General features: G+C 44.6%; 1 protein-coding gene across 1 annotated transcript in view; it reads right to left on the bottom strand.

The window, feature by feature from the left end:
* ALDH5A1 (aldehyde dehydrogenase 5 family member A1) overlaps nucleotides 1-24090 on the bottom strand; it is a 32335-nt gene extending 8245 nt beyond the window's left edge. The window contains exons 1-8 of the mRNA XM_070584165.1: nucleotides 23458-24090; nucleotides 18546-18629; nucleotides 17675-17845; nucleotides 16099-16215; nucleotides 9428-9571; nucleotides 5877-6020; nucleotides 3854-4012; nucleotides 152-321 (exon numbers count right to left, since the gene is read on the bottom strand). Coding sequence (XP_070440266.1) covers nucleotides 152-321; nucleotides 3854-4012; nucleotides 5877-6020; nucleotides 9428-9571; nucleotides 16099-16215; nucleotides 17675-17845; nucleotides 18546-18629; nucleotides 23458-24075 — 1607 coding nt within the window. The 5' untranslated portion in view covers nucleotides 24076-24090. The remainder of the gene's footprint in view (nucleotides 1-151; nucleotides 322-3853; nucleotides 4013-5876; nucleotides 6021-9427; nucleotides 9572-16098; nucleotides 16216-17674; nucleotides 17846-18545; nucleotides 18630-23457) is intronic.
* Between the last annotated feature and the right edge of the window lie 3661 nt (nucleotides 24091-27751).

The following is a 27751-nucleotide window of genomic DNA, read 5'->3' as shown; positions in this document are numbered from 1 at the left end:
CTCTTCCATGGACACAACACAGCCCTCTGCCTCTCTAGCCAGCCCCTCCCCAACCCAGGCTGCAAAACAGCCCATGAACTGGATTTCTCTCTAGGTTTCCTTTTTCTTTTCTATTCTTTCTCCAGTCTTCCTACCGGCTGGATGATCTTACTTGATAACCGGTGCCAGAGGCCCAAACGTCTCTTCATGAGAGCAGAGCATGTCCTGGGTGACGTTGCTGAGCAGGGTCGGCTCGAAGAAATTTTTTCCCAGTTGATGTCGCTTCCCGCCCGTCACAACAGTGGCCCCTTTGGAGACTGCGTCACTCACCTGTTTCTCTACCTGTGTGAAGAGAACAAGAGCCCTTGGGCAAGTTGGTTGTGGGTAGTTTGGAAATGATACAATCTCTTTGAATGTTTAAACTGCAGAAAATTGTAACTTTTTAAAAAAATAGGGTAAAAGAAATGTACCCTAGTTCCTTCTAGGTAGAAAGAATCAAATATGCAGAGATCAGGGGCACTAAGAGCGTCCGTGGTATGTGCAGTGTTGCCTTCTCCCTACTCTGTGCTCCTCGGCTGTCTGATCTCACTGTTTGTTAGACAGTCTAACACGTATGCACCGCGTCTTTCTGGGCCTGATGCCCAGCTGTTTCCCAGGATTTGCTCTTACTGTTCTCCTGCGTTACTTCCAGGTTCTTGAATGCCACGTTGTCCTCTTTCCTGGACTTTGCTTTCATTTTTGTTTTATACAGTCTCCTCAAGTAGCTGTTTCAAAAAAGCTTCCCTGAGAGTGGTTTCCTCTGAGTTTTCTGACACTTCACGTCTCTAGAGGACTGACAATTCAGTTGATGATGGAACTTTGATCCAAAATAATTTTCCTTCAGAACTTTGAGTACACTTCTCCACTTCTAGTGTCACTGATGAAAAGCCTGATTCAACAATGGTTCTCACTCCTTGGTGGGTAGCTTTTTCCCCCTTCTGGAAGCTTCTAGCATCTTCTTTCATGTTCCTGACATTCTAAAGTTTTAGCAAAATATATCTGGGTTTCTCTTTTCCTTCATTCTACTTGACAATTAGTGAAATCTTTCCATCTGAAGGATTATTCCCCCAGCTCTAAGTTTTTATCTTTTATTCTATAATGCTGTTTTCCTCCATCTTCTCAATTCTTTCTTTTGAGAACTCTTTATTACTAAAATGGATATCCCCCTCACCTCTAATTCTGATTTCTTTTTGCATTTTTGTCATATTGTTCATCTCTTTGTCTTTTGCTTTAAATTCTAAGAGCTCTCCTCGATTCTGTTCTCCATCTTCATCTACTGATTTTTAAAAACATTTTGACCGTCATGTGTTTAATTTCTAAAAACTCTTTCTTATTCTCCTTGCTTCACTTTTATAGGACCTGCTCTTGTTATACAGATGTACTATCTTCTCAAAGCTCTTGGAGGACACGATTAGGGTCTTGGAAAATTCCTTTCTGTTCCCAGATTCATCTGCTTCCTTGAGGGTCAGCTGTTCTGTTTGTTCTTCCTGACCCTTCCTCTCATATGCTGAGGGTTTGCCCTAAAGGTGTCAAGATCCTTGGTTGTTCATCTTTCTAATGAAGGACTGGGTTGATTAACCTAGGTGGGTGGCGTGGGTGGCGTGGGTGGCGTGGGTGGCCTTTGCTGTTTCCAGTCTCTTCGCTGAACGAATGGGACTTGGGTTTATTCTGACTTGGCAGGCTTCACTTTAGGGGCAGCCCCCTGCCCCACAGGGCAAAGGCAGGGGACCCCCGTTCTGGTGCGCCTCCTCTCACTCTTCAAGCTGCACCCTCATAGGCAGGCTGTTATATTTCTTCAGAGATATTTTCCTGCCCAGAGCAAATCCCTCTGCTGCCTTATATGTATTGGTGGTGATGGTGGGGAGGAGTGGTGTGCGAATGACCCAGAAAACTGTGAAAAGTATAACCCATGAGTGCCATTTCTCCCCTCCTCTCATTCCTACTCTCTACTCTAGCTAATTCTAGAAAGGCTCCATCCTAAAAAACGGCACCCATTTCTCCACAGGCTTCCCCTGGGCATGCCTCGGCTGCTTTGACTTTTCTGTTAACGCCATCCCTTCTGCCTTCCAGAAGCTCCACTGGAGTCCTCCCTCTCCTCCCATTCTCAGCTGAAGGCCCTATACGATTTCAGAAGAGATAAATACAGGCCCGGCACATTCTGCCATCCCGACTCACCCTTTTTAAATCCTCACCCCCTACAATGCTCTGATAGTCTGCTGTCGCAACAAATCCCCATTAGCTAGGATGGCCTGCTTCCTATGATTTATACCTCTCAAAATAATTCTATTTAACATACTTTATAAGGACCCACCTCTTTGTACCCAAAGGGAATATGCTCTGGCCTTTTCTTGTCATATTAAACGTGATGTGCGATTTTTTTTCCTGGAATTTACCCTCTGACTGTGTGTATACTAAAGCCAACACAATGGATTCAGACAAGGTGTTTTCTACAAAACTCTCCAAAAAAAGAAATCCTTCATCTGTAGTTGCTTGAAGTCCTAGAAAATAGCGCCCTCTAGAGAGCAACGTCTGCATCTTCATCTTGGCGAGAAAAACAAACAAGAAAATCTCTAGGACAACAGTTTCCCAGCCTGGCAAACTAGCAATAACTGCAGCACTTAAAAAAAGCCCACGCCTAGGCCCTACCCCAGACAAAGTCACACCCAATCTCCTCAGGTGGGACCTGGGCATCTGCAGTTGTTACAGACACAGGGTAGGTTAAGAACCGCCACTCTGGGACTTGAACCACAGCTGGTACAGACCCAAATTGTCTTCACTGGCCAATCAAGTCCCCAGGGTCCAAAGTCACCTCAAAAATGCAGGTGGTATCAAAAATGCAGAACTGTCAAACCTCGATGCTTCCCTTGGTTTCCAGCGGGGAAGGCAACAGACGTGGGTTCAGCTGACCTGACGACCCCTGGGTCGGGGCAGCCGTTCCAAGGCTTGGCCCTCAGGAGGCGGACAAACGGCAGTGAGGCTGTGCTTCCCACTTGGGTGCTGACCTGGCTGGCACTTGATCTGGGTTCTTCGAGTGACCCCCAGGATGCTGGCTGTGCCCCACTTCAGGCCACTCTTCTCCCTTCTTTCCCCAACAAAATCTCCAGCCTCCGTTTTCTGTCTGATTTAAATTATTCTATTAAAATCCTTTTGACTAGGAGACATTTATCTAGGGAGTAGATTAGATGTTTGGTATTACAGGGAAGTTCCTTGTAAGCAACTCGAAACAGGATTATCTTTTTAAAACAGTAGAATAAGGAAATAAATCTCACCTAGCTAGTAGTCTAGATTGAGACATTGTTTTGAACAAACAAATCCTTCCTAAAGGCAGTTAGTCTTCCCTGCCATGTCTAAATCCGAATGTGGCTTCTGCTATTCTAACTCCCTAAGGGGATGCTTTCAAGGATTCTTCTGGAAGGGGATTTTGTTGTCAATGTCAGCCAACATTTCAGCTGAAACATAAACAATTTCAAAAACACAACCGGTCTTTCTTTCCTTTCAGGTGTTCAAAAAACTAAAGAACTTTGTATTTCAAGATCCTAATTCCTGAGAGAGTGAGGGACAGAATTATCACCACAGTTAGAGAAAATTTAAGGAGGGCAGTAGAAGATCTAATGTGACAGACCTCATGGGGACTCAGTGTCATGACAGAGCTGGAAAAGCTTATGACCAGATGAGGCCACTTGATTCATACAAATTGGGAGAAATTCACTTTTTTCCAATTTCTTCATTGTTTCCAAAATAGCCTCGCTAGACACATTACCAGTGTTTTTTCCTAGTTAAGCGTTGGATATCAAAACCATGAAATTGACTTTAACGGATAATAACATGAACTTACCTTTTCTACTGCTTTTTCATTAATTAATGGGCCTTGAGTTGTTCTCTCCTCAAATCCGTTACCCACATGCAGGTATGTTTTCATGGCCTCAGCAAATTTTTTCACAAAGGAATCATGGATACCCTTTTGCACCAGGAAACGGTTTGAGCAAACACAAGTCTAGACAGAAAAAAACAAAAAACTCAGACAGTTTGTCAGAAGCTACTGACCCAACCAATAAATGGATACCTGCTGCAGCCTCTCTGAAGGTGAAGACACTTTCCCAGGGGGTTCTTGTCAGGTGTCCGACCTGCCGTTTTCCTCCCTATGTGGGCCTGGCCCTAAAGATAAACGCACTGAGTAAGTGCACATTCTTCTCCAAACCCCTCCACAGCCGCCATACCTCTGTGGCTAAACAAGTAAGCAACTATAAACATCCGTGTGCAAAAAAAAAAAAAAAGCCAACAAACTCAGGTTTTTGATGGCCTAAATAAGCCATTATGAAATAAACAGGGAGAGAAAAAACCAACGCAAACACTGTAACTCCCTGCTAGACGGACGCTGCAGCGACAGAGAGCAGAGGTCAGAGGGATGCAGGCTAACGTACATCCTCTAGCTTATTAAAACTTCGGAGTGTTTGGCTGAATCTGACCTTTCGAAAATGGGCTCAAGACCATTTTTCCATGTCAGCCTAAATTTGAAAAGACCCTTATTTTTTTCTGATTAGATCTAATATTTTTAAATTATAAAATGTAACCACATTACAGGACGTGCAATTGTCATTGATAAATTTCCTTCCTGTCTTTTTTCTTTTTTTGTAATTCCTTTTACTTTTCCCCAAAGCCCCCCCAGTAGACAGTTGTATATTCTAGCTGTGAGTGCCTCTGGTTATGCTTTTTTCTTAATTGTGTATTTTTCTAATAGAAACAGGTATATAATTTTGTGTCCTGTGCTTTTTTTATTGGCATAAAACAACATACCCCAGGGTTGTAGCTCTGGAGTGTAACTCTGAAGGTTATGCACATTGGGATTTTGTGTTTCTAAAAGGAAACACATCTATTTCTGAAACAACCAAATTTATGTAGGTTATGTGAAAGGGGAAAAACTAATTACCAAAGGCCAATATAAAGATGAAAACCATTTAATATAGAATATTATAAACATTTCACCTTTTTTTCCCCAATATAAACTTTCAGGAGTTTTTATTCCGTTTCTGGAATGCATTTAAAACCGCTTATTGATGGTACTTTAAGACAAAGTGCTTAAGAATATTTTGCAGGAAGCCAGGATCCCGGCAACAGCTGGATAGTACTTGGGAGACAAGACTCCAGGAGGGATGACCTCAAATCAATTAGTCTTTCTAGCATTTCATTTCCTCGTCTGTAAAATGCAAGATTTGTATCAGATAATTTTGAAGGTTTCTGCCAGATCTAATATTACAGGATTTCCTATGCAGGTGTGAGCTCAGGCCGTCACCCTCCCAAGGACAACCTGGACACCCCATTGGCACTGCTGGTCCTTGGGCAGCACCCTGTGGTGGATGTCTAGGATGCCCATCCATCTCAGGAGGAGTGAGACCAGGGCAGCAGGGCTTTGAGTTTTTGAAGGCACCATCTCAACCTTTTCCCATCCTCTTTTCCTTGAGACTGTGGACCTCAACCCCTAGCCTTTCAAGGCAGTTTTGTGTCTTAGAGATGATTATACCTATTCAGTAGAGAAAAGTCCAATGGGGGGAAAAACACTGGAAATAACCAGACTCAAACAATAGAGGAAAGAAGAGAAGAGAGAACAATTCGATTAAAAGACATCCACTGTTCAGAAAATTCCTTGAAGCCAGCGACTTTACCTTCTCTCTGGGGACCCTCCAAGCCTAGCTGAGTCCTAGCAAAAGAAGGCACTGGTTACCTATTTGCTGAAAGAGCAAAGGAAGAAAGAAGGCACGATGGCAGGAACCCAAAGGTTTCCTTCCAGGAGATGAGTAAGGTGTTAGGATCTTTGTAAAATACACATACACAGAAACGCTGAAAAATGCTCCAGGACTCACCTGCCCAGAGTTCCTAAATTTAGATGCCATGGCGCCTGCTACAGCCTGGTCCACGTTGGCGCTGTCGAATACAATGAACGGGGCGTGGCCACCCAGCTCCATGGAGACCCTTTTCACGGAGTTTGCTGCGTGGTGCAGGAGCATCTGTAGGCAGAGAAGAGAAGGCTGTAAGCACCGAAATCAGCTACCAGGTCTGGTGAGCCTTTGTTTCAAAAAGGTACCCAAGGGTGAAAAAAGCCGGGTGCACTGTAGTAGAGATGGGATGACACTTTGCATTAGAAAAAACAAGAACATACCTTCATACTTGTTTGCATTTGATAAAGGAACACTGAGAAGATAACAAGAAACAAAGTAATTACTTGTAGAAGGGAGGGAGTCAGGGGGTAAGGCTTCTCAACCTAAACATGTTTATATTGTCTTGATTCCTGAACTATATAGGAATACTACCTCTGCAAAAAAATTATATGCTAATAGACTTAAAAATCATAATATAGAGATAAGATAAAATCACCCAGAGTCCCACAACCCATAGGTTACCACTGATAAAATTTTAAGGTATATCCATCTAGAGTTTGGCCAAACAGGTTCATGTATATGTACCTTTTTTTAAAAAAAAGAAAATAGGATGGTAGAGTTATACAGTTTTGTAACCTGTTTTATCTTCCCAATTAACCACACGTCTGGAACATCTTAACATGTTCACAACACTTTATACCTTGCTCCTTTAATGGAATGCTATAATGTGAAGATTCCCTCACATCAGCAATATGTTTCTAGAACATTCCTTTAGATGCCTGCATAGTATTCCATTGCATGGCTGTTCCATAATTTTAAACAATATGTGTTTCTAGAACATTCCTTTAGATGCCTGCATAGTATTCTATTGCATAGCTGTTCCATAATTTATTTATTCAACCTCCGACTGTTAGAAATTTAAGTTGTTTCCAATTCCTTGCTATTAAAAATAACACTGCAATTATTCCCTCAGTATAAATTTGTAGAAGTAGCATTGCTGGCTCAACGCATGATGGTAAGGTTTTTTGATACTCAATAGGCTTTAAATATCCAGTAAGAGATTTTTATGGCCTAGGAAAGCTGCCTGGGGACATTTAACTACTTTATTATAGGATAGCAGGTCTCTGCCCAGTCACAGCCACAGGAAAGACGGTTCAAGTGAAACAGACAGTAGTCACAAGCTCAAGGTCACTCCAGGAATGGCCCCCTAGTGACGCACACCCTGAAGTCATAGGTTTTACAACAGGGCTTTTGATCAAAATTCAGAACAGCTAGAAGAATGTTTCTGTGCAGGTACTTCTCTACGTGCCCGGATGTGAAATTAATAGCAGCAGTTAAATAGTAACGATCTTCTCAAGGAAATGTTACCATTCAACAAAGTAATACAAGTTTGAAGACTAAACATATTTCTATATTGGACTTAAGACAGCTATTTCTGTTTTGAATTTTTAAGAAATGTTATCTGTCAGGCCATTGATTTTCCTCAGTTTTCTCACTCTGGGTCACTCGTGTCCACCTGGCCTTGGGCCCAGGACCTGTCTCATGGTGCCCTTCCTCCATGGGCACTTGCTCTGTGTCGTCTGACTGCGCTCTGTGTTGTCTGACCGCGTCTTCTCCCCTCTCAGCCCTCAGGACCATGGCCTGAACCCAGCACTGGCCTGCCATGGCCCTGCAGTACTGCCTGCACTCCTGTCACCTCCTGAGGAATCTTTTCCACTCTGGTTCCCACCACTGACCTTCTGGGGACCTCAGCTTCCAAAGCCCTGGAGAGGGAATGTGACAGCCCCGCTCATCTTTCTCGGCTGGATCACTTGCTCTAGGTCATTGGTCAGCCTACAAATCTGATTTCCTCAGGTCAAATGATCACTCATGGTTCAAGTCTCTGTGTGGGACGAGACAAGCAGCTATGTGCTATAAAACACAGCTGCTGTCCCCACAACAGGCCCCAGGAGGGGTGGTCCCCCTAGAAGGGGGTGAGGCCAGGGCGGGCATCTCCAGAACAGGCTCGCTGGATGGGGTTCAGTCACTACGGGGTTCAGTCAGAGGCAAGATTCTGTGCCTGAAGGGCAGGAGCTCAGCCACTGGTCCTCTGAAAGATCAGCTCAGAAGCAGCCCTGGACATACAGAGTCGTTATTTCTTAACTGGTGATTCCTATCACTTTTCCTTTTAAGCCACCCGCAGTCAATCATTGTCCTGGGTAAATAATTTAAGAGGTAAAGTTGTGCCTAAAGGAAAACAGTTAGCATTTTCCTGGGAGGTCTGTCAGACGGTGACAGTTTGCTGAGCAAAGTGAGGAAGAGCAATGAGTTGCCGGCCTTTGCCCGGCATCCTGGGAATGTCTCTGGTTTGAATGGCGAAGGTTTTACCACCCTTTCTCCCAGGCCTCTCTCTTTCTCTAACTGCTTCCTAACAATGCTTGAAACCCTCTGAGAGTAAGTTTGCATCATAAGATCCATTGATCAGAGCTATAGCAGTTTACACCTCTAAAAGGTCTGCTTGTGGTACGAATGAACGGTAGGCTCCCAAAACGTCACTCCCTGGGCGTGAGTTTATGGCATGACAAAAGTGATTACAGTTGGGAATTACTAAAACTGCTTTATTCCTTCCTGCTTCTCACAGTGTCTAAAAATGACCAGTTTCACAAAAACTTTCAGATTTGATTTATACTATTTTTATCTGATATGTTTATGTACATGTCTGGCATATATAACATACATGTATCTATGTGTGTATGTACACTAGCAGAAAAAAGTATACTATCTGGAGAGAAATACCAGAAATAAAAACTTTTGTTCTACTCTGCCTTTTTCTCTTCTGAACATTTAAAAGGATAAACAAAAAGCCACTCACAGGCACAAACATGAAGTTTTGGGGAAGCAACTTTTCAACATTTAAGGAAAAAAACTATAAAAAAAAAGACCTTTCTGTTTCTGTAAATACCTTGCTACTAAATACAATTTCTGTTCAATTCTAAGACATCCATTTCAACATCAATTCTGTGTTTCTGGAATCTTTCATTCTAGATTATGAAAGAAACACGCATTCCAGAATTGAGGAAATACAACGGATAGCTTTCAGCCACTTCACATACAACAAAAACGGGAACCTTCGCCACCCTAACTCCTTCCATATTGTCAAATATGAGCCTCTGTCATGTAACGATAAGGAACACCATCCAAAATATCTCCAGAAGATAATCAGACACGACTTCATTTGACAGAGCTTTTAACAGTCTACTGGAAATCTTGCTACAAAAGTTGATAAAGATCAAATCATGGGTTCAGATCCCAGGCACGGTCCTACACCACTGGTCAGCCATGTTGTGGTGGCAACCCACATGTAAAGTAGAGGAGGACTGGCACAAATATGAGCTCAGGGCTAATCTTCCTCAAGCACAAAAAGGGGAAGACTGGCAACAGATGTTAGCACAGAACGAATCTTCCTCAGCAAAAAAAAGATGAAATAGTATTTTTATACTCTATAAAGAGAACATGTTAGAACAACATTTGTTTTCTTCGAGATTTAAGTTACATACCTTTCCAGTAGCTGTGGAGCCAGTAAAGGAGATTTTGGACACTAGCAGGTCAGTGCAAAGCGCTTCACCCACTTCCTTGGCCTTCTTTCGAGAGCAGGGAACGACGTTGTATACACCCGGAGGGATCCCAGCCTGGTTTGCAAGCTAGAAAGAGAAACAGCAAACATGTGACAGCAAATGATGAAACTGAAAAAACAGAAAAGAGAAATAAGCAGATGTTTCAATCCACAAAGGATGGAAAAGAATTAAGCTAACAGTGGGGATAGAATAAGAATATATTTGGAACTGAAACAAGATTCCTAATAGTGCTAAGGTGATATTAATGTGTTGTTACACATCACTGAATTAACATTTCTTAGAGCATAAGTTTCAATGCCATTTCTGTTCAAAATCAAAAACCCCACATCTTGGATTTATTTCCCAAGAAAAATCAGAGGAGAGTCCAAGAAAAGCTATTTGATTCACCTGTACATTCAGGGGAGCGAGTGGAGAGGGGCATTTGCCGAGCACCTACATACGATGTGCAGGGTGGTGGGCAAGGTCTTCCCACAGGCGATTTCCAGAGCAGCGGGGAGGGAAGGGAGGCCCAGGGAGAGTCAGGCCGAGACCCCACACTAGGGAGTAACAGAACCAGCAGGCTAACCCACAGCTGCCTGACCTGGAAACTCGTGCTCTTTCCACGGCGACTCGCTCTGGAGGAGGCATACCCTGAATTATTGTGACTTCTGAATCCTGTTAACAATTAACTTATTGCACAAATCTGACTGGGGATTCTGAGATGGTAGGAGAAGCAGAGTTTTTGAATCTCTAAATCCCCTCAAAATTTAAAAAAAAAAAAAAAAAACAGAGAGAGAACAATTAGCCAAACCAAAATATCAGAGACAACATTTATAAGATTGGATGTTGTGTAAGCGCCAGAGAGTTGGGTTTTTCTAATTGTAAAGCAGAGGTCTGACTTAGCTGTGATTGCTGAGGCATCCACTTAAAAAACGGCCATCCACACACTGCCAGCCACACAACCTGATGAACAGCCAGGCCACTCCAGCCCTGCAGTCTCCTTTTGTTTTAGAGATCTCTGGTTGGCTTAGATAACTGACCATTCGGCCAGTCGTTTTTGCCTTCCTGTGCTTTAATTCCGCTCTTATGTTTTAAATACACCATAAAGAGTGAACTCGAGAAACCTAGGCCCCCACGCTGGATCCCAATAAAAGCAGAACCTCAGGCCCAAGCCTGTGCTCTCTTCCTCTCTCCCCACAACCTCACTGTGTGGCCTTGGGCGTGCCATACACCTAAAAGGCCATGTGAGTAATAAATCTTATCTTCCAAAGTTTCCTGCTAGTTCTTGCTGAGGGTATCTCGCAATCATAAGAACCAGAGGGGCTGGTCCAGCCACATCACTGGTTCCGAAAGCTGAAATGTCTGTAAGCAGCTCGTTGTGGGCCCAGGTGAGCACGCCCACGCATTTCGAGCTACTAGTACTGTTGATAGACTGGGACCGGCACAAAACACTGGATGACAAGGCATCTCCACAAACTGCCAATTATAAGTGGGTGGGAACACACCACTGACAGCTAGGGAGCACCAGCACCTTCATGAGAAGATACAGAGGGAGGTAAAAGGCTGTCTGATGGACCTGATAACAGAGAGCCCCAAATAGCCCACAGGTGTTCAGGAAACACAGGGCAGGCCGATTTGGAACAGGAGCTGTAATTGCCCAATGCGATAATAGGTGAGTGCAAGGGACTCTGCAATGAGGACTGAAGGGCACGGAGGGAACATTGCCAGGGAAGCGTGCAATGAAGGAGGAGAGGGCCCAGAGGAAAGTGGGGAAGGGAATGGAGCTGGGGAATCTCAGCGAGCAAGACACCCAAAGGCACTCTGGGAAGTTAAAGAAGCTAGCTCAACCCAGGCCTCTGCCTAAAAGTTTAGGAAAATAACTTCATATAAAAATAAATGAAATTCTCAGAAAAATACCAATGTCAAATCCCACACAAGGATATTGAAATAAAAAAAAGACAACAAAGAGCTGAAAAGCATCCTCATAGACAAGAAAAACTTACCAGAAAGACAGGCCCACAAAACCAATCGAAAAATAACTATGAGGTGAAAAATGATATGAAAACTGTACCAACATACAAAAGAACAACATGAATCAGAATTAGAAAGATTTAGAAATGAACACAGGAAAGAATTAGAAAGAAAAGAAAAAAATCCTTTCAGAAATGAAAAGCAAACTAGAAGAAACATAAGAACAACTAAACACAACAGATAGTACCTTAAGAAAAATAGGCAGTGGAAAAGAAGGTAATTTTTAAAATGAGGGAAAACATGAAAAGGATACAAGAGAAAGTGACAAAACAGATAAAACATATGGATAATAGGAGTTCCTGAAGAAGAAAACCAAACCAAGGAGAAAGAACAAATTCTGAAAACTTTCCAGAGATTTAAAAAACCATCTGGACCTACACATTGAAGGATCACCCTGCACACCTGGAGTATTGACCCAAAACAATCATCACAAAGACAGACTCTAGTGACATTACTGGTCTTTAAAAATAAAGGGAGGGGCCAGCCTGGTGGCATAGTGGTTAAGGTCACATGCTCTGTTTTGGTGGCCAGGGGTTCACAGGTTCAGATCCTGGGCAGACCTCCACACCACTCATCAACCATGCTGTGGTGGCATCCCACATACAAAATAGAGTAAGACTGGCACAGACGTTAGCTCAGGGCCAATCTTCCTCACCAAAATAAAATAAAAAAAATAAAAAATAAAGAGGACAAAACCCACTTTAGGGCAACTAGCAGGAACTATAAGCTGACTTATAGAGGCAAGAAATTCAGACTATGATCAGACTTTTCAAGAGCAACACTTCCCATCAGAAGAAAATGGAGAATACATTGAAGACAATCGAGTAAAGAAAACATGAACCAAGGATTTTATTTCCAGCAACACTGATTTAGAAACATAATGGACACAGACTGTTGTCAACATTTAAGGATATTGTTCCATGACCCCTTCCTGAGGAGTGTACCAGGGAACAAGGTTCATAGGACCAAAATGACTGGAGGCCTGACGTAAGCATTGGTGGTAAGCACTAAATAGCTGCTTGTGAGCTAGGTCGAAGAGAGGGTTAAAGGGAGAAAATGCAGTAGGTAATGGTACGGCCCTGACTTGTAGAGACTGTAACTTTCTCAAAATATGGGGAAACCATCATAGGAAAGAGGAGCCTATGGGACACGACAACTACATGTACTGTGCTGTTCTAGATGGGATCCTGCAACAGAAAAAGGACATTAGGTAAAAACTCATGAAACTTGGATAAGGTATGGACTTCAGTTAATAATGGCATCTCAATATTGGTTCACCAATTGTAACAAGTGCACCATATCAAGGTGAGAAGCTCGTAATAGGAGAAACTGAGTGTAGGCTATGTGGGAAGTCCCTGTATCATCTCTTCAATTTTTCTGAAAATCTAAGACTGTTCTAAAATAAAAAATATCCAACCGTTTTCAGGAGGCCTATCGGTGATGATATTAGGATGAATATTCAGAAGTTGCAGTGTGTATAATGTGTGACAAGCAAACGAGTAACTGTGGCATGCTCAAACTCAGTCACCACCCAAGTCCTTGGGACCCAGGAAAGGAGGAGACAGAGATAAAATATAGAAGTACCTATAGCACTAAATTTGAATTGGAAGTTTCTGGATGAATTCATGCAGTATTTCAGTGTGTGTACACATATAGGTGTTTCCTAGCCCTGCTCAATGAAAAGGCCCAGAAACAATGACCAACTAGTAACAATGAAGACCCCTGAGCCCCAGTGCACACTTAAAACATTATTTCCTACTAAAGGAAACAAGAGCTTTCTGCAGAGATGGATAATCCCAGGGGAGGGGCAGGAAATGTATAGAATAAGCCTGAACTATCTTGTCATATTAGATAGCAAGGAACTTCTCAAAGACTATTGGAGTTATGTTAACAGGTGTAAGAGCCAACGTGAAGGAGCTGCCATTGGCCAAAAATGGGGGCCATTTGAGCTTCATTAAGCAAAATAACCACAACAGACTGGAACTCATCAAATATGTTAAAATCTATTAGCATATGATACTTAAAAAACAAACTAATTGGAAACTTTAGGCAGATGGTAGGAATAGATTCATTAATTTGAAAAACTTTAATAAAAAGAAAGAATTGAGCACTTGTACTGCCTTTCCCGTATGAACTTACCACTGGGTAACCAAATGGGAGATGACGGGATGCTTTGCTTTATAGAAGGAGTCTAGTGAATAAATGAATAAGAAATGAAAGAATTCAGGGGGCGGGTCTGGTGGCATAGTTAAATCTGTGCATTCTGCTTCAGTGGCCCAGGGTTCGCGGGTACGGATCCTGCGCACAGACCTACACACTGCTCATCAGGCCATGCTGTGGTAGCATCCTACATACAAAATAGAGGAAGACTGGCACAGATTTTAGCTCAGGGACAATCTTCTTCAAGCAAAAAGGGGAAGACTGGCAACACATGTTAGCTCAGGGCCAATCTTCCTCATTAGGAAAAAAAAAACCTTTGGAAGAATTCAAATATCACCATTTTTGCAACTCCTAATGAATTAACAGACTGAGCAGCATTGAGCAGCAATGGCTGCTAACATCATGAGAGCAGAGACAACCAGACATATGCGCCTCCGGACAAAAGGACACAAAAAGGGATGGAGCCCAACTCTGAAGAAGCATCTGGGTGCAGCTGCAAACCTGCAGAAAGTGCAGTCGACAGGGGAACATGGTATGTCACCCAAACCCAGATATGGGACTTTACCGGTCAAACGTCCAGTTTCTTCAAAAGGTAAATTGTAAGGCAAAGAAAAGGATGGAGGGGAACCTGCAGATGAAAAGAAGACTTACAAGACATTCTTTAGTGGCCAGCCCAGTGGCGTAGTGGTTAAGTTCGCATGCTCCACTTTGGCGGCCCGGGGTTCACGGGTTCAGATCTTGGGTTTGGACCTACACACCACTCATCAAGCCATGCTGTGGCAGGGTCCCACACATGAAATAGAGGAAGACTGGCACAGATGTTAGCTCAGGGACAATCTTCCTTTGAAATAATCTCTCAGTTTATAGAGGTTTTAAAAACTGTGGTTCTTAACATTTCCAATCAACATAGATGTGTTTTCAGATAAACTTTGTAAGCAAGTGGGGGTCTAACAGTCAGAGATCGTTACTGGTTCTAAACATCGTAATTTGTAGGAAATACACAGATAACCATACCTATGCCACAGGAGCCTAATAAAAAGATTAACTTACATCGCACAGATTTAAGAATTATTTCAAGCCCATCCAAAAAAAGACTTCCCTTCAGTTTATGCTTCTGTATGACTAAAACGACCGATTTGCCTCCAAAATCAGGTGCCCTTTGGTGAAGGGCCCTCAAGGACAGGAGTTTCTGGGCGCTGGGTCTGGGGCCGCAGCAGATCCCTGAGCGGCTAGAACAGCAAGCGAGGTAACTGCTGCTGCCCTGAGGATGGTTAGGTCTCGTCTCTCAAAACCTCCTTCATCTGACCACAGGGAAAAGGGCAAAAATAGCAGCAAGGGACCCAAAGGAGGGGGAGGTCACAGCCCAGGAAGGGCTGAGGTCAGAAACTGACACCCAAACTCAAAGGGGCTCTAACTGCATCAAAGCCCTCCCCCCTCCTCTCCTTCCCTCCTCCTCCTCCTCTCCCTCCCTCCCTTCCTCCGTCCTCCTCTCTCCTTCCCTCCCTCCCACAAACACTGACTGTCTCCTATACCCAGGCACTGTTCTAGGCTCTGGCACACAGCAGTGAGCAAAACAGACCCAAGTTCCCCTTTCCACAGAGCTTCCATTCTGGTGGGGGCAGATAATTACCAGAACAACGAAGTCAAATATCCGGTATGTCAGGCGGTGCTAAGTGCTATGGGAAGAAAAAGAGAGCCAAGAAGGGGACCAGGAGCACAAGAGTTCTAGGCTGTGGTTTTCAAATCGGGTGGCCGGGGGAGGACTCACCGAGAAGGTGGCACTTGAGTAAACACATGAAGAAGCAAGTCCCGGGCGTCCCTGGGGGAGAACTTTCCAGACAGAGGGAAAAGCAAGCATAAAACTGAGTCGGTGGAGAGCCTGGTGTGGTCTGAGGAGTGGCAGGGGCAGAGGAGAAAGGGGGAGCGACAGCCAAGGGCAGAGAGGGATGGGGGCTGGGGACGTGGCATCTCATAGGGTCTTGAAGGTCACTACAGGAAGTCTGGATTTTACTCTGAGTGACATGAGAAGCCATTAGAGGGTTGTAAACAGAAGAATGACAAAATCTGACTGAACGTGGACTGAAGTGGAGAAGGGAGTGGTGAATGAGGTTCCGTAAATGTGAGAAATGCCCCCATTTTAGTCATGTTACTAGGACTGCCTACTTAAGAAAAATGATGGATAGATATCATTTTTAGGGGAGCCTAAAACATACATTACCTACAGATGTCAGAAAATCCCCCATGCATTGTTTTTTCTAAAAAGAGCAACATCTGACTTATAACAATTACTAGTAAGTTAAAATAATATCATCCAGCACAGTGATGGAGGAGAGGCAGGCTTCTAAACTGCTTCTTTTTGTCCCAGATACATATCTTTTTTTGGACTCTGTCGGCTCTGCACAAACCCAGGGAGAGAAGCTCACCTCGGCCAGGGCCAGGGCAGAGAAGGGCGTGTCTTCGGCAGGTTTCACCACCACGGTGCAGCCAGCTGCCAGGGCGGCCCCCACCTTCCTCGTGATCATGGCGCTGGGAAAATTCCACTGGGGTCAGAAGAGCAGAAGAAGTTGGTGAGAAAAGCACTGCCCACAGTTCAAAGGAACATAAGTCTGGAAGTCAGTCAACAAATTCCATTGCACAACTGCCTGGCAAAGCTGTCCTCTGGCTCTAGCACAGGTGAGCTCTCAGAACACCCCACACCTGTCAACTAGAGGGACTTGGGAGACAAAGGCTCACAAAGACGAGAAACATTTTCAGAATTTACAACAGTACAAAATTATCTATGCCAGGGGTCTGCAAACTTTTTCTATAAAGGGCCAGATAGTAACTATTTTAGGCTTTGTAGGATGTGCAGTTTCTGTTGCAACTACTCTGTGGTTGTAATGTGGAAGCAGCCACAGACTATATATATATCAATGATTGTGGCTCTGTCTCAATAAAACTTTATTTATACAGGCAGCATGCTGGATTTGGCCTGAGGGCCACAGTTTGCTGACCCTTTGGGAAAAAACATCAGCAAAGGAGATTTGGAAAATGGCAGATGATTTATTATTTCCCTCTCTCTATATATATTTATAGAAAGATATCTGCAGGCATCTACATATCTATATTAACAGTATTTTATTTTATTTTGACAAATACTTGTATAATGCCTATTCTGTATCAGGCACTGTTCTAAGCACTTTTAAATTATAATTAATTAAATCCTCATCTCAACCCAATAGGGTTGGTATTATTATCCTCATTTGCAGGTTTGGGGAAACTGAGACAGAACAGTTAAGTAACTTGCCCAAAGTCACACAGCTAGTAAACAGTGAGCTTTGATTCAAACCTAGTCAGTCCAGGCAGTAAGAGGAATGTCTGCCTGTAACTATGCTGAGCAGGGAAAGAACAGTAGTCTTGAGAACCAGCTGGTAGACACTGCAGAGAAATTAATATGGGACCTAGTAGCACATAGGTCCAAGAAAGGCTGGTCACCCCATAAGTATACTGCACCCCCAGCCAGGCAAACACAATACCTTATTTCTTAGCCTTTTGACCTCTAGGACCTGCCCCAGTGCCTGCTGGTAGGTACACAAATACTTTGCTGATGCTGATAACCATAACTTAAGCATCAAATTTTCTTAAAATTATGGCACATTAACAAAGGTGTCCTATCTTAAGTCTTTTAAAAAAATGATAAATACCAGGAGATCTTCTCAGATGTGCTAGGCAATGCCCAGAAGTCTTCAAGCCAAGTCAGAGAAGCCCTAGGTCCTCCTGTGAGTCATCCTACGTCTGTGGGCATTACAAAACATGTATTTCCACTCGCCGCCACCACCACACCTCGAATTATCACAGAGGACCAAGCAACACACCTCTGCATCCAGCAAAGGAATCAGGAAACCAAGACCACGTGACAAAACTATCAGGCTGAGCACACCTCTTCACAAGGAAGAACGAGCTGTGTCCCAGGTCCCTACTCACGCTCCTCCCCTGGGATCCTGTGGAGGCTGCACGTACCGGGGTGATGACTGCAGCCACACCAACGGGCTGCTTGAGGACCAGGGCCCGCTTTTCCTTGGCGGGCATACAGATAACGTCTCCGTAGATGCGGCGGGCTTCCTCTGAAAACCACTCAAGGAAAAGGGCGGAATAGAGAATTTCTCCCTGTGCCTCCTTCAGGGGCTTGCCCTAAATTAGATCAGAAAAGGACACACTCACTACCTTCTAACAAGAGCATGACTCTGCGTTTCTAAATTCTTCAAGGCTGCAAGCAGCATAGAAAAATTTCCCATGACAAACCCACAGGGTTGTTGAGAGATTTCTAACCTCGGTTGAATTTCAGAAAGCAGAATTACAAATGGTGATGGAAAAAAGCATGCGTGCCACTTTAGACCACAATTGATCATCATTTACATTTTCAATTTTTACAAATTAGGAGGAAACAACTAGAACTGTATCTTCTAATTTTTTCTCCTTCTAATATCTTCTAAATTTTGTGACCACAGTGCAATTTATTACAGCTACAGTGAAACTACTGATACATTTCTAAATGGACAAAAATAACATGAAAAATCAATGAAAATAGTCATGTAGAAAAAAACTGGAATGGTGAAAAAGCAGGCTTCACACAGTTCCACTCAAAATCTATTCCTTGCATATTATTAAAGAGTAAATTAGAACATATAAATTTTGTTTTAGCAAATGTAAGTGCCTGGCTTCCTTAGAAAAAGTTGGTGCCTGGCACAATAATTAGTTGATATCTGATTGTTAGGCAAGGAATTCACATTTTCTTTAGGTACACAACAGCACTGAAGCCAGCGGCTTCCCCAAGCTTTAGTCTAAAAACTCTTCAATTTTTCAGGGCAGCAAATTAGAACCCTGAACTCACACTTTCAGCTGTAATTATCTTGGCAAGGTCATCCTTATTTTGTATCATTAAATCGTACCATTTCCGAAGTAATGAACTCCTCTCCTGAAAAAGAAATAAAAAGAGAAATAGTGAAACACCAAGTGAAAGAGGCACTATCAAATAATCTTCAATTTCCTAAAATATTCACTGTGTGGTCTCATTCTTGGGGAGATGCACATTAGCCTTTCTTCGTCTTCTCCTTCTTTTTTTCTTTTTGCTAAGGAAGATTTGCCCTGAGCTAACATCTGTGCCAATCTTCCTCTATTGTGCATGTGGGTTGCTACTACAGCATAGCCACTGATGAGTGGTGTAGGTCTGCTCCCGGGAACCAAACTCAGGCCACTGAAACAGAGCATGCCAAACTTAACCACTAGGCCACGGGGCCGGCCCCTTCTTTTTTAAATTGAGGTATAACTGACATATTATATTAGTTTCAGGTATACAGACCTTTCCCTGATAAATAATAATAAAGATCCACTTTCGAGTGGCATCTAGAGGGGTGTACCAAGTCACAAATTGTGAAACAGCTGTTATTGTTTATGTAAATATGAATAACTTCAATTTCACCACACAAAGGTATAGTTCCCTACTTTTAAAAAATTATTGTTATTAATGGTGGTAAAACACACATAATGTAAAATTTGCCATCTTAATCATTTTTAAGTGTGCAGTTCAGTAGCATTAAGTACATTCACATTGCTGTGCAACCATCAGCACCATCCGTCTCCAGAGCTCTTTTCATCTTGCAACACTGAAACTCTGTGCCTGTTCAACCATAACTTCCCCCAGCCTCTGGCAACCACCATTCTACTTCCTGCGTCTGTGAATCTGACGACTCTAGGTACCTCACATAAGTAGAATCAAACTGTATTTGCCCTTTTGCGACAGGCTTATTTCACTCAACATAATGTCCTCAAGTACAGTCCCTTATTTTAACAATTCACTGGCAAGTTTGATTTGTCCTACAGACGAGGGTGGGGGTTGTGGGGTGTGTGAGGCATAAGAAAGGGTTTTACACACTTAAGAAGAGGGCCCATGCAGCGGTTAAGTTCCCACGTTCTGCTTCAGCGGCCTGGGGTTCGCTGGTTCAGATCCCAGGTGCGGACATGGCACTGCTTGTCAAGCCATGCTGTGGCAGCATCCCACATATAAAGCAGAGGAAGATGGGCACGGATGTTAGCTCAGGGCCAGTCTTCCTCAGCAAAAAGAGGAGGATTGATGGCAGATATTAGCTCAGGGCTAATCTTCCACAAAAAAGAAAAAAGAAGAAGATGGCCCAGACACAACACTGTGAATGTACTTAATGCCACTGAAGTGTACTCTTACAAATGGCTAAAATGGTAAATTTTATGTTATGCATATTTTACTACAATTTAAAAAAATTTCCAAATCATGAAAAATGGATAAAAGGATAGATTGGATTAGTAAGACTAAGAATATTATGGGTTTCTTAAAAAAAATAAACATTTTTTAGAAAAGGAATTCATTTATATAAAGCCATTAAACAAAAGAGGGTCCAGAGAGTCCAGGTTAACACACAGAGGTCCGCTAAAGAAGGATGCGCCCCAGAGCTCCAGCCTCTCGCACCTGAACTGGTGTATCTGAAGCGAAGAAGAATCCTTGGTTTACTCTTACCTGCCCGAAGGGCTGCCCACAGTAATGAGTACACCTGGTTTGTCATTCTGAGGTTCTAATCCGTTCAGAAGGTGTAAGATTTTAATCATTTTCTCACTCCACTCATGAGCAGGGAGTCTGAGCCTGCATAAACAACACTAACCATCTTTCTCTGGGTTCTTTCCCTTCTCTGTTTCAGAGAGGCTAACAAGCTGCCTTCTCTCACCCCTCCAGGCTGTCGTTGAGATGAACTCTTCTAAATCTCAACCCCCAGAGAAGAGGCATCGACATCTCCTAAAACCATATTACTACAGTAATTTCATTTTGTTTACCCTCACTCTGTGCAACACCAATTAAGAATCTGATGACTACAGGCCAGTGTGCTGTGGCTTATTCTGGGTGAGAGGCAAAAGACGAAAATCTAGAAGGCCTGGCTCAGAGAAAGAAACGAACTATCTGAGCAAATGGCCTGCTAGAAATAAAGCACATACTTGGTCTGAGAGAAAATGAGAGAAGAGCATGAAGCAGCATGAGAACCGTAGGAATAAAAAGTAGATTCTGCTTGCTGGCAGACAACAATGTCCAGGCTGAACTGAGAAACCCGGAGAAGCAAGCAATGACCTCCAGTATGCAAAGCCCGTGTTCCGGTTACTTGTGGCTGCTCAAAAAAGATATACTGGAGTCCTAACCCCCAACACCTCAGGATGTGACCTTATTTGGAGACAGAGTCTTGACAGAGGTAATCAAGTTAAAATGAGGTTACGAGGGTGGACCCTAAACGAATAAGACTGGTGTCCTTATAAAAAGGTGAAATTTGGACATAGAAACAGACAAGCGCAGGAGGAAGATGATGTGGAAGACACAAGGAGAAGATGGCCCAGGGGAGAGGGTGGAACAGATCCTTCTCTCAGACCCCTCAGAAGGAACTGACCCTTCCCACACCTTGATTTTGGACTTCTAGCCTCCAGAAGGGAGACAAAAAATTTCTGTTGTTTAAACTACCACATTTGTAGTCCCTTGTTACGGCAACCCCAGGAAACTACCGCAGCCTTTGTGAGGAGCTGCGCGAATGTGCGAGATCCAGACAGGGGTCCTGGGAGGCTCACAGTGATGGAGTCACAGGGGCTCAAATCCCAGATCCTCCACTTGGGCAGGAATGAAGTTACGGATGGGGACTTCTGAGCCTTTCTCAGCCAGTCTCCTCCTCCGCAACATGGATCAAGTATCTACCTCACAGGGCCTTTGAAAGGACTAAATAAAACACGTGTAAAGTGCTGCGAACAGCTCTCAGCTGTGGTGGGCACAATAATGGCTCCCAAAAATGTCCTCATCCTAATGCCTGGAACCTGTGAATATGTTACCTTATATGGCAAAAGGGATTTGGCAGCTGTGATTAAGGATCTTGAGGTGAGACTAACCTGCATTATCCACGTGGGCCCAGTGTAATCCCAAGGATCACTATAAGAGAGAGGAAGGCGCGTCAGAGAAGGTGAGGAGACAACAGAAGCAGAAGTTGGAGTGATGTGTGACCAAGGAATGTGGGCAGCCTCTAGAAGCTGAACAAGGCAAGAAAACCCCAGAGCTCCCAGAAGGAACAAAGCCTTGCCAACCCATTTTGGCCTTCTGATCTCCAATAACGTAAGAGAATAAATTTGAGTTTTCAGTTGCAAAGTTTGTGGAAATTTGTTACAGTAGCCATAGGAAACTAATGCCTTAGCTTATAAGGTGGTCAACAAATGCTAGCTCCCTTCTTTCCACCAACTTCTCCAGGAGTTCACAAGGTCGTAAAGCTGGTGAAAAGAAAAAGACAATGCAATGCAAACGATGTCAACAGGAAGTGCAAGACAAGGCAAGCTGTGGGTTTAGAGAAAGGAGAATAAAGGGAGGCTCTGTGGGCTCACAGCTCAATGGCAGGAGTAACACCTGAGCTAGATCTCAGAACACACGAATACACGAGCTGTGACCTGAACACAAGGAGCCCTAACACGCCACTCCATCTGTCCACACTATGTATACTGGACCCTGCCTCTTCTCTCTGGCCTCTGATCTTCTTAGCCTGCTCTACCTTTTTTCTCCCAGAATTTATCATTTCCAATATACTTATTTGCATAGACATGATGTTTCATTTACAGGTTAGATCTCCCCTCTGCCCCTCACCCCCACATGAGCTCCCTAAGGGCAGTGATCTTTCTTTTGTTGACTGTTGTACCCCAAGCACCTCCAACAGTGCATGGCATACAGGAGGTGCTCAGTAAGTGTCTGATGGATGAATGAATGTTCAGACCCCCCTTCAGGACTTGGACCTCATTGAAGGACGTGCATCTTCAGAGGGAGGATGCTGAAGGACAGGGCAGAAAATGATTTCACTGGGCTGGCTCCAGGTGTCGTTTAACAAATGGAGGAAGAAGATTTCTTAGTTTTATTCTTTTATTTTTTGTTTAAGGTATGCTTTTTGGTGAGAAAGATTGGCCCTGAGCTAACATCTGTTGCCAATCCGCCTCTTTTTTTTTCCTCCCCAAAGCCCTAGTACATAGTTGTGTATCCCAGTTGTAAGTCAGTCTAGTTCTTCTGTGTGGGATGAACCGGCAAACCCTGGGCCACCAAAATGGAGGCGAGAACTTAACCACTTGGCCACTGGCCAGCCGCCAGTAGTATTCTTCTTACTCTACTCTCCCCATCTGACATCCCCTTCCTGTGCCCCCAATTCCCCAGTGTTTTCTGTGTCAGTTAATAGCAGTATTTCTATAGTCAGGCCTCAAACCTGGAGAATGGCCCTGGACTTCTCCCTTCACCTGTGCAAAGCCTGATTCTTACCCTAGTTCTCTCGATTCCGGTTTCACTGGCTCTAGCCCAGAGCACTATCAGCCTTCTTGCAGACCGCTGGAGCAGGCCCTCGCGTGGTTTCCCTGCAGCCAGGGTGGTATTTCAGATGCTCTGGAGAGCCACGTGTTCTCTTACCTTCCCTGACCGCACCCCGCCCGCCACGAGCCGTCAGGACCCTCTATTTGTTCACTGTACACTCGGCTCGCTTGTAATTACGTGCTCCCGTTCTGCCCGCCCCACCGGACATATTATGAGGCTTGAGGGCAGGGCCGTGTACCCAGCGCCTGGCACAGTGCTTGGCACAAAGCCGACGCTCCAAACTTATTTGTTGATCATCCCGTTTCTTGTTTCTCTGATTTTCCGCACGGTGTATCCCGCAGAAATGAGGAGAGGGGGAGGCGACGCAGCAGCTTTCCCTGTGGGGCAGAGCCCCCTGGACACGGGGCGCACTCACCTTGGCCGAGACCCCCCTCCAGCTGCAGAAAGCCTCGTAGGCGGCGCGCACCGCGGCGCGGGCCTCGGACGCCCCGCAGTCGGCCACCATGCCCAGGCTGGCGCCGCTGGCCGGGTCGTGCACGGGGAAGGTGGCGGAGGCCGGGAGCCAGCGGCCGCCCACGAAGCCATCTGTGCGCAGCAGCGCCGCGGGAAGGCCCGCCGGGGCCCCGGCGTAGCCGCGGAGCGAGGCCCGGCCGGGCGCGGGCCGCGCGACGGGCACCGGGCAGAGGCCGCGGCCCGGAGACGCGGGCGGGAGGCGCGGAGCCTGACAGCGCCGCAGCCGCAGGCAGGTCGCCATGGCCGGGGAGGCAGCGACGGAAGCAAGAAGCAGGCAAGAGAGCGCCCTCCTCCGAGGACAGGGGTCGCTCGCGGGCAGCGAGAGGAGCGAGGCGGCGGCGGATGCTGGCCAAAAGCTGCAGAGACGCGAGCAGCGCCCTCTCCCCGCGACCTTTGCGCTGCACCGCTGCGCGGACGGGACGTGCCCCCAGCGCGGGGAGGGTTGGGGCCGGGGATGGGAAGGCTCGCCTGGAGTTGCACCTGCGGGCTGCCGTCGCCTTACCCCCTCTCGGGTGCTCATTTGTCTGCAACTATTCCATACTCCGCCAACCGCTGCAGGAGAACTGCTCCCTTCCCCACATCATTCCCCTAAACGGGCATCCCCCGCCGCTGGGATTTGCGCTTGGTCTATGAATGGGCTGGTGGCTGCCCCGATGCTAAGGGCATGATCACATTTCTTCATCGCCGCGGCTTCTGCGCACTTAGGGTTTGGGGTGAGGGTTCTCTGAGGGGCTGAAGTGTAGCTCAGCGTTCTTCCTCGATGCTTTTCTGGGTGTGGGTCTAGGTGTTCTCTTCCTTCTTTGGGAGCACGGGTGCCCCTGATCTGTAACGGCGCCTTTGGAGACAAAAAGGCTTGGTTCTAAACTCAGAGTCTGTCGTTCACAAGCTGTATGACCTTCTACAAATTACTAAACCTGAGTCCTCTTGTTTAAAAATGGAACAATACCTACCCCATCGGTTTGTTGAGATAAGCATAACGCTCAGGACAGTTGCTGCATTAAATTCAGTACGACGTTCAAAGTCATGCTAGCTGGCCTAGTTCAAGCCACTAGTAAGATTAAAGTTAGGCCGCCAACTAGTCAAGGAGACCATTTGTCAGAGTCGAATCGACCAAAGTATAATCGTAATTAGTCTTGGGCCTAAAACTCCGGAAGCAGCAAAGAAGCTTCGACTTTAATGAGGATAAAAATAAAAATAGCAGCCCCGTACTCGGAATTTGTGGGTTCAAATGAAGCCCACGTCTATGCCCTGATTTAGGATGACTAGTTTCAACATATCTCCCCTTCTCCATTCCTACTGAGTTGAGAGTCTCTTGCTGGCTTTTCCCGGAGACTGTGGGCTCTTCACCTTTTTCTAGGGCATTGGACTTTCATTTGCAAAATGCCGAGGCACTGCTTTAGATTTTGATTTTGTTTTTGGCTGAGTCTGCGTGACCCAGCCTTGAGTCCGTCAGATCTGACAGAAGTGGGAACAGTGGAGTTTAGCCTTTTGGATTAGAAGGAGTGAATTCACTCCGTTCTGTATCCTACTGAAGGAATTGGGAGGAGAGGGAAGTCCTGATAGGGTGGTGTCTGCCAGTGGGTATCACACTCGCGACTGGGGAGCTGGCGTATTTCCACCTGCTGCCTGTAGAGGGAGCTTTACTGAAAGTTGATTTCTACCGGCTTGGTGGAAATAGTTCTGTCGAGAAAACCGAGGCCCAGAAGAGTGAAGTCGACTGTGGCTGCCTCTCTTGATCCAAAATTAATCTGCTTATCTTTTTAAAGTCCTGTTTCAAACGGTGCCCACTCCCCTTCCCAGCTGACTTCTCCATTGGACACAGTAGATACAAGGGGCCCACAGTACTTTTAGGGGCACACAAAAATGTTTAGCTTATAAAATCAGAAGAAAAAAGTGAACTTTTAGCTTGAATATAAGTATATTAATATTTATACCAATGCAGATGTAATGATTTTATTTTTATGAAGGAAGGGGCCCATAAAGGCAAAAATGCCTCCAGCCTAGGAAATTCATGATGTCGCCCGCCCCGTCTCTTCCCTCTCTTGTGCCCTCTGTAAGGCCCCATTCAGAGTGGGAACAATTCCTTCCTGGCTCCTGTCTTCTAGGCTGCCCTGGTTCCCCCCAGAGCCTGGCTGGGTGTGCTTACCAGGGACTTGGAGGACAAGACCACTAGGTGACAGGGACCATTTCTCCCTTTCTCCTTAGCCTGCCCTTGTCCTGGGCACCAGCACCTCCTGATTCTCACCTTTCTCCATCCTCTCCCCCATTTTCTCCAAGGGCACTATGATGATAGCCACATATTAGACTTTTATAAAAGTGAGCTGAAATTCTGCTTTATCTCAATTGTATTACAATTGTATCTTGGGTCTGCCCCTGGTGGCCTATGGGTCAAGTTCAGCATGCTGTGCTTTGGGGTCTGGGTTCAGTTCCTGGTGTGAACCTACACCACCCATCTGTCAGTAGCCATGCTGTGGCAGTGGCTCACATACAAAAAAAAAGAGGAAGATTGGCATCGGATGTTAGCTCAGGGAAAATCTTCCTCAGCAAAAATAAATAAATCAATAAACAAAAATTGCATCTCATTTATGCACCTAAGAAGACCCACTTTCACTTCAAAAACTCAACCCAATTTTGCTTTATACACATATCTAAATTGTTATAAAAGATCTATTACTGAATACCCGAGTATAAAAATATTTTTAAATCTTTTAAAATTCAGTAATGAAAATAGTTAATAGAAATCTAAGGTGACTCTTTTGGAAAGGGAAAATTTCTCTTGAATGATAATAATCAACATGCATTGAACACTTACTGTACACCAGTCTCTTTTCTAAGCACTTTACATGTATTTATTCCTCTGATCTTAACAACAGCCCTATAAGGTGGCCACTATTATTATCCCTATTTTTATGGATAATTTTATAGGTAAAGAAACTGAAGCAAAGAAATTTTTAGTGACTTGCCCAAGGTCACCCAGGTAGACTGTAGCAGAACAGGGATCCAAACGAACCCTGAGGCCCCACAGCCCTCAAGTATGAGCCCTGTCCTTTTAATGTAGCTGCATATTTTCTTCTCAACTTGTGTGTTTATTTCCAGAAAAGCTCTAAGTGGTAGAATCATGCTGTCTCATTTATAACAAAGCCACCCATATTAGGAAAGGGAGGTGGGGTGGAAAGAAAAATAATTCTATACGCTTATTATTTGTAAAGTAGTTTTCTTAATATTGCGAGCTATATTTTCATTTTCTTTTAAAAGTCTTTGATGTTTTCACAGTTATAAAAATACTACAAACTTCATAAAAATTCAGGCAGTATTGTCACATAAAGCCCATATTCATAACATCACACTATCCTCCTTAAGCAAATAATTCCCTATTATTCTGTTTTATTATATGCATAAAATTAAGTCATTCTGAACCTAAAACACAAAAAAATACATAATGAGAAATTTGGGATTAGTATTGCTTAGTTGCTGAACCCATTTCCTTCCTTGGTGCTTTTTGGATGGGTTCGTTTAAGTCTGGTTGGATATCGTTTCTAGGCAGCATTGATTTTCCCTGTTGACTCTGCAACCCTCTTACTGTTACCATTGAGTGACTACTCCTGCACGTTCTGTGCTTACAAAAGCCCGAAGCTATAACTGCCACCACCCCACCTGCAGGCTTTGGAAGGCCCACAGTGAGGGGGAGGCAAACTGCACGGCCTCTGGGGGCCAGAAGGGGCGTGGCAATCTGAACACACTGTGTGGATGGTGGGGCCTGGAGGACACGGGGAGGCACGCTCTGTCTAGGGGGCAGCTGGCTCCTCGGCGCCAGCTGGTTGTCATATCACATGGGAATGTCAGTTCAGGAGGTTCGCCTTGTTTGTTTTTTTAAAGAGAGCTAGATATCTAGATTTCTGTGAGGATTTTCCCATTCAAAAGAAGTTGGCCTAAGTTTATAAAACACTCTGTTAGCCAAACAAAACACATGAGTTTGTGGCCTCTGGCCTAAAAGCAGTCAGGAGCAGCTGGGCCTGCCGCCCTCTGGAGAGGGAGAGCTGGGGGTTCCTTTCCTTGGGGCTTTGCAGGTGGCTGAGTTAAGGTTACAGGTGACACTTGGCAGATACCTAAAGGTCTCAAATCATTCCATCTTCTCCTATTCTTCTCTTCCATTGGGCTAACCTGAGAATAAATACCATTTCCTCCCACTCTTTTAG

The sequence above is a fragment of the Equus przewalskii genome, chromosome 19 (genome assembly GCF_037783145.1).
Source record: "Equus przewalskii isolate Varuska chromosome 19, EquPr2, whole genome shotgun sequence".
Taxonomy (NCBI): domain Eukaryota; kingdom Metazoa; phylum Chordata; class Mammalia; order Perissodactyla; family Equidae; genus Equus; species Equus przewalskii.
The sequence above is the reverse complement of the archived record's forward strand: the minus strand, read 5'-3'. Positions and strand labels throughout refer to the sequence as shown.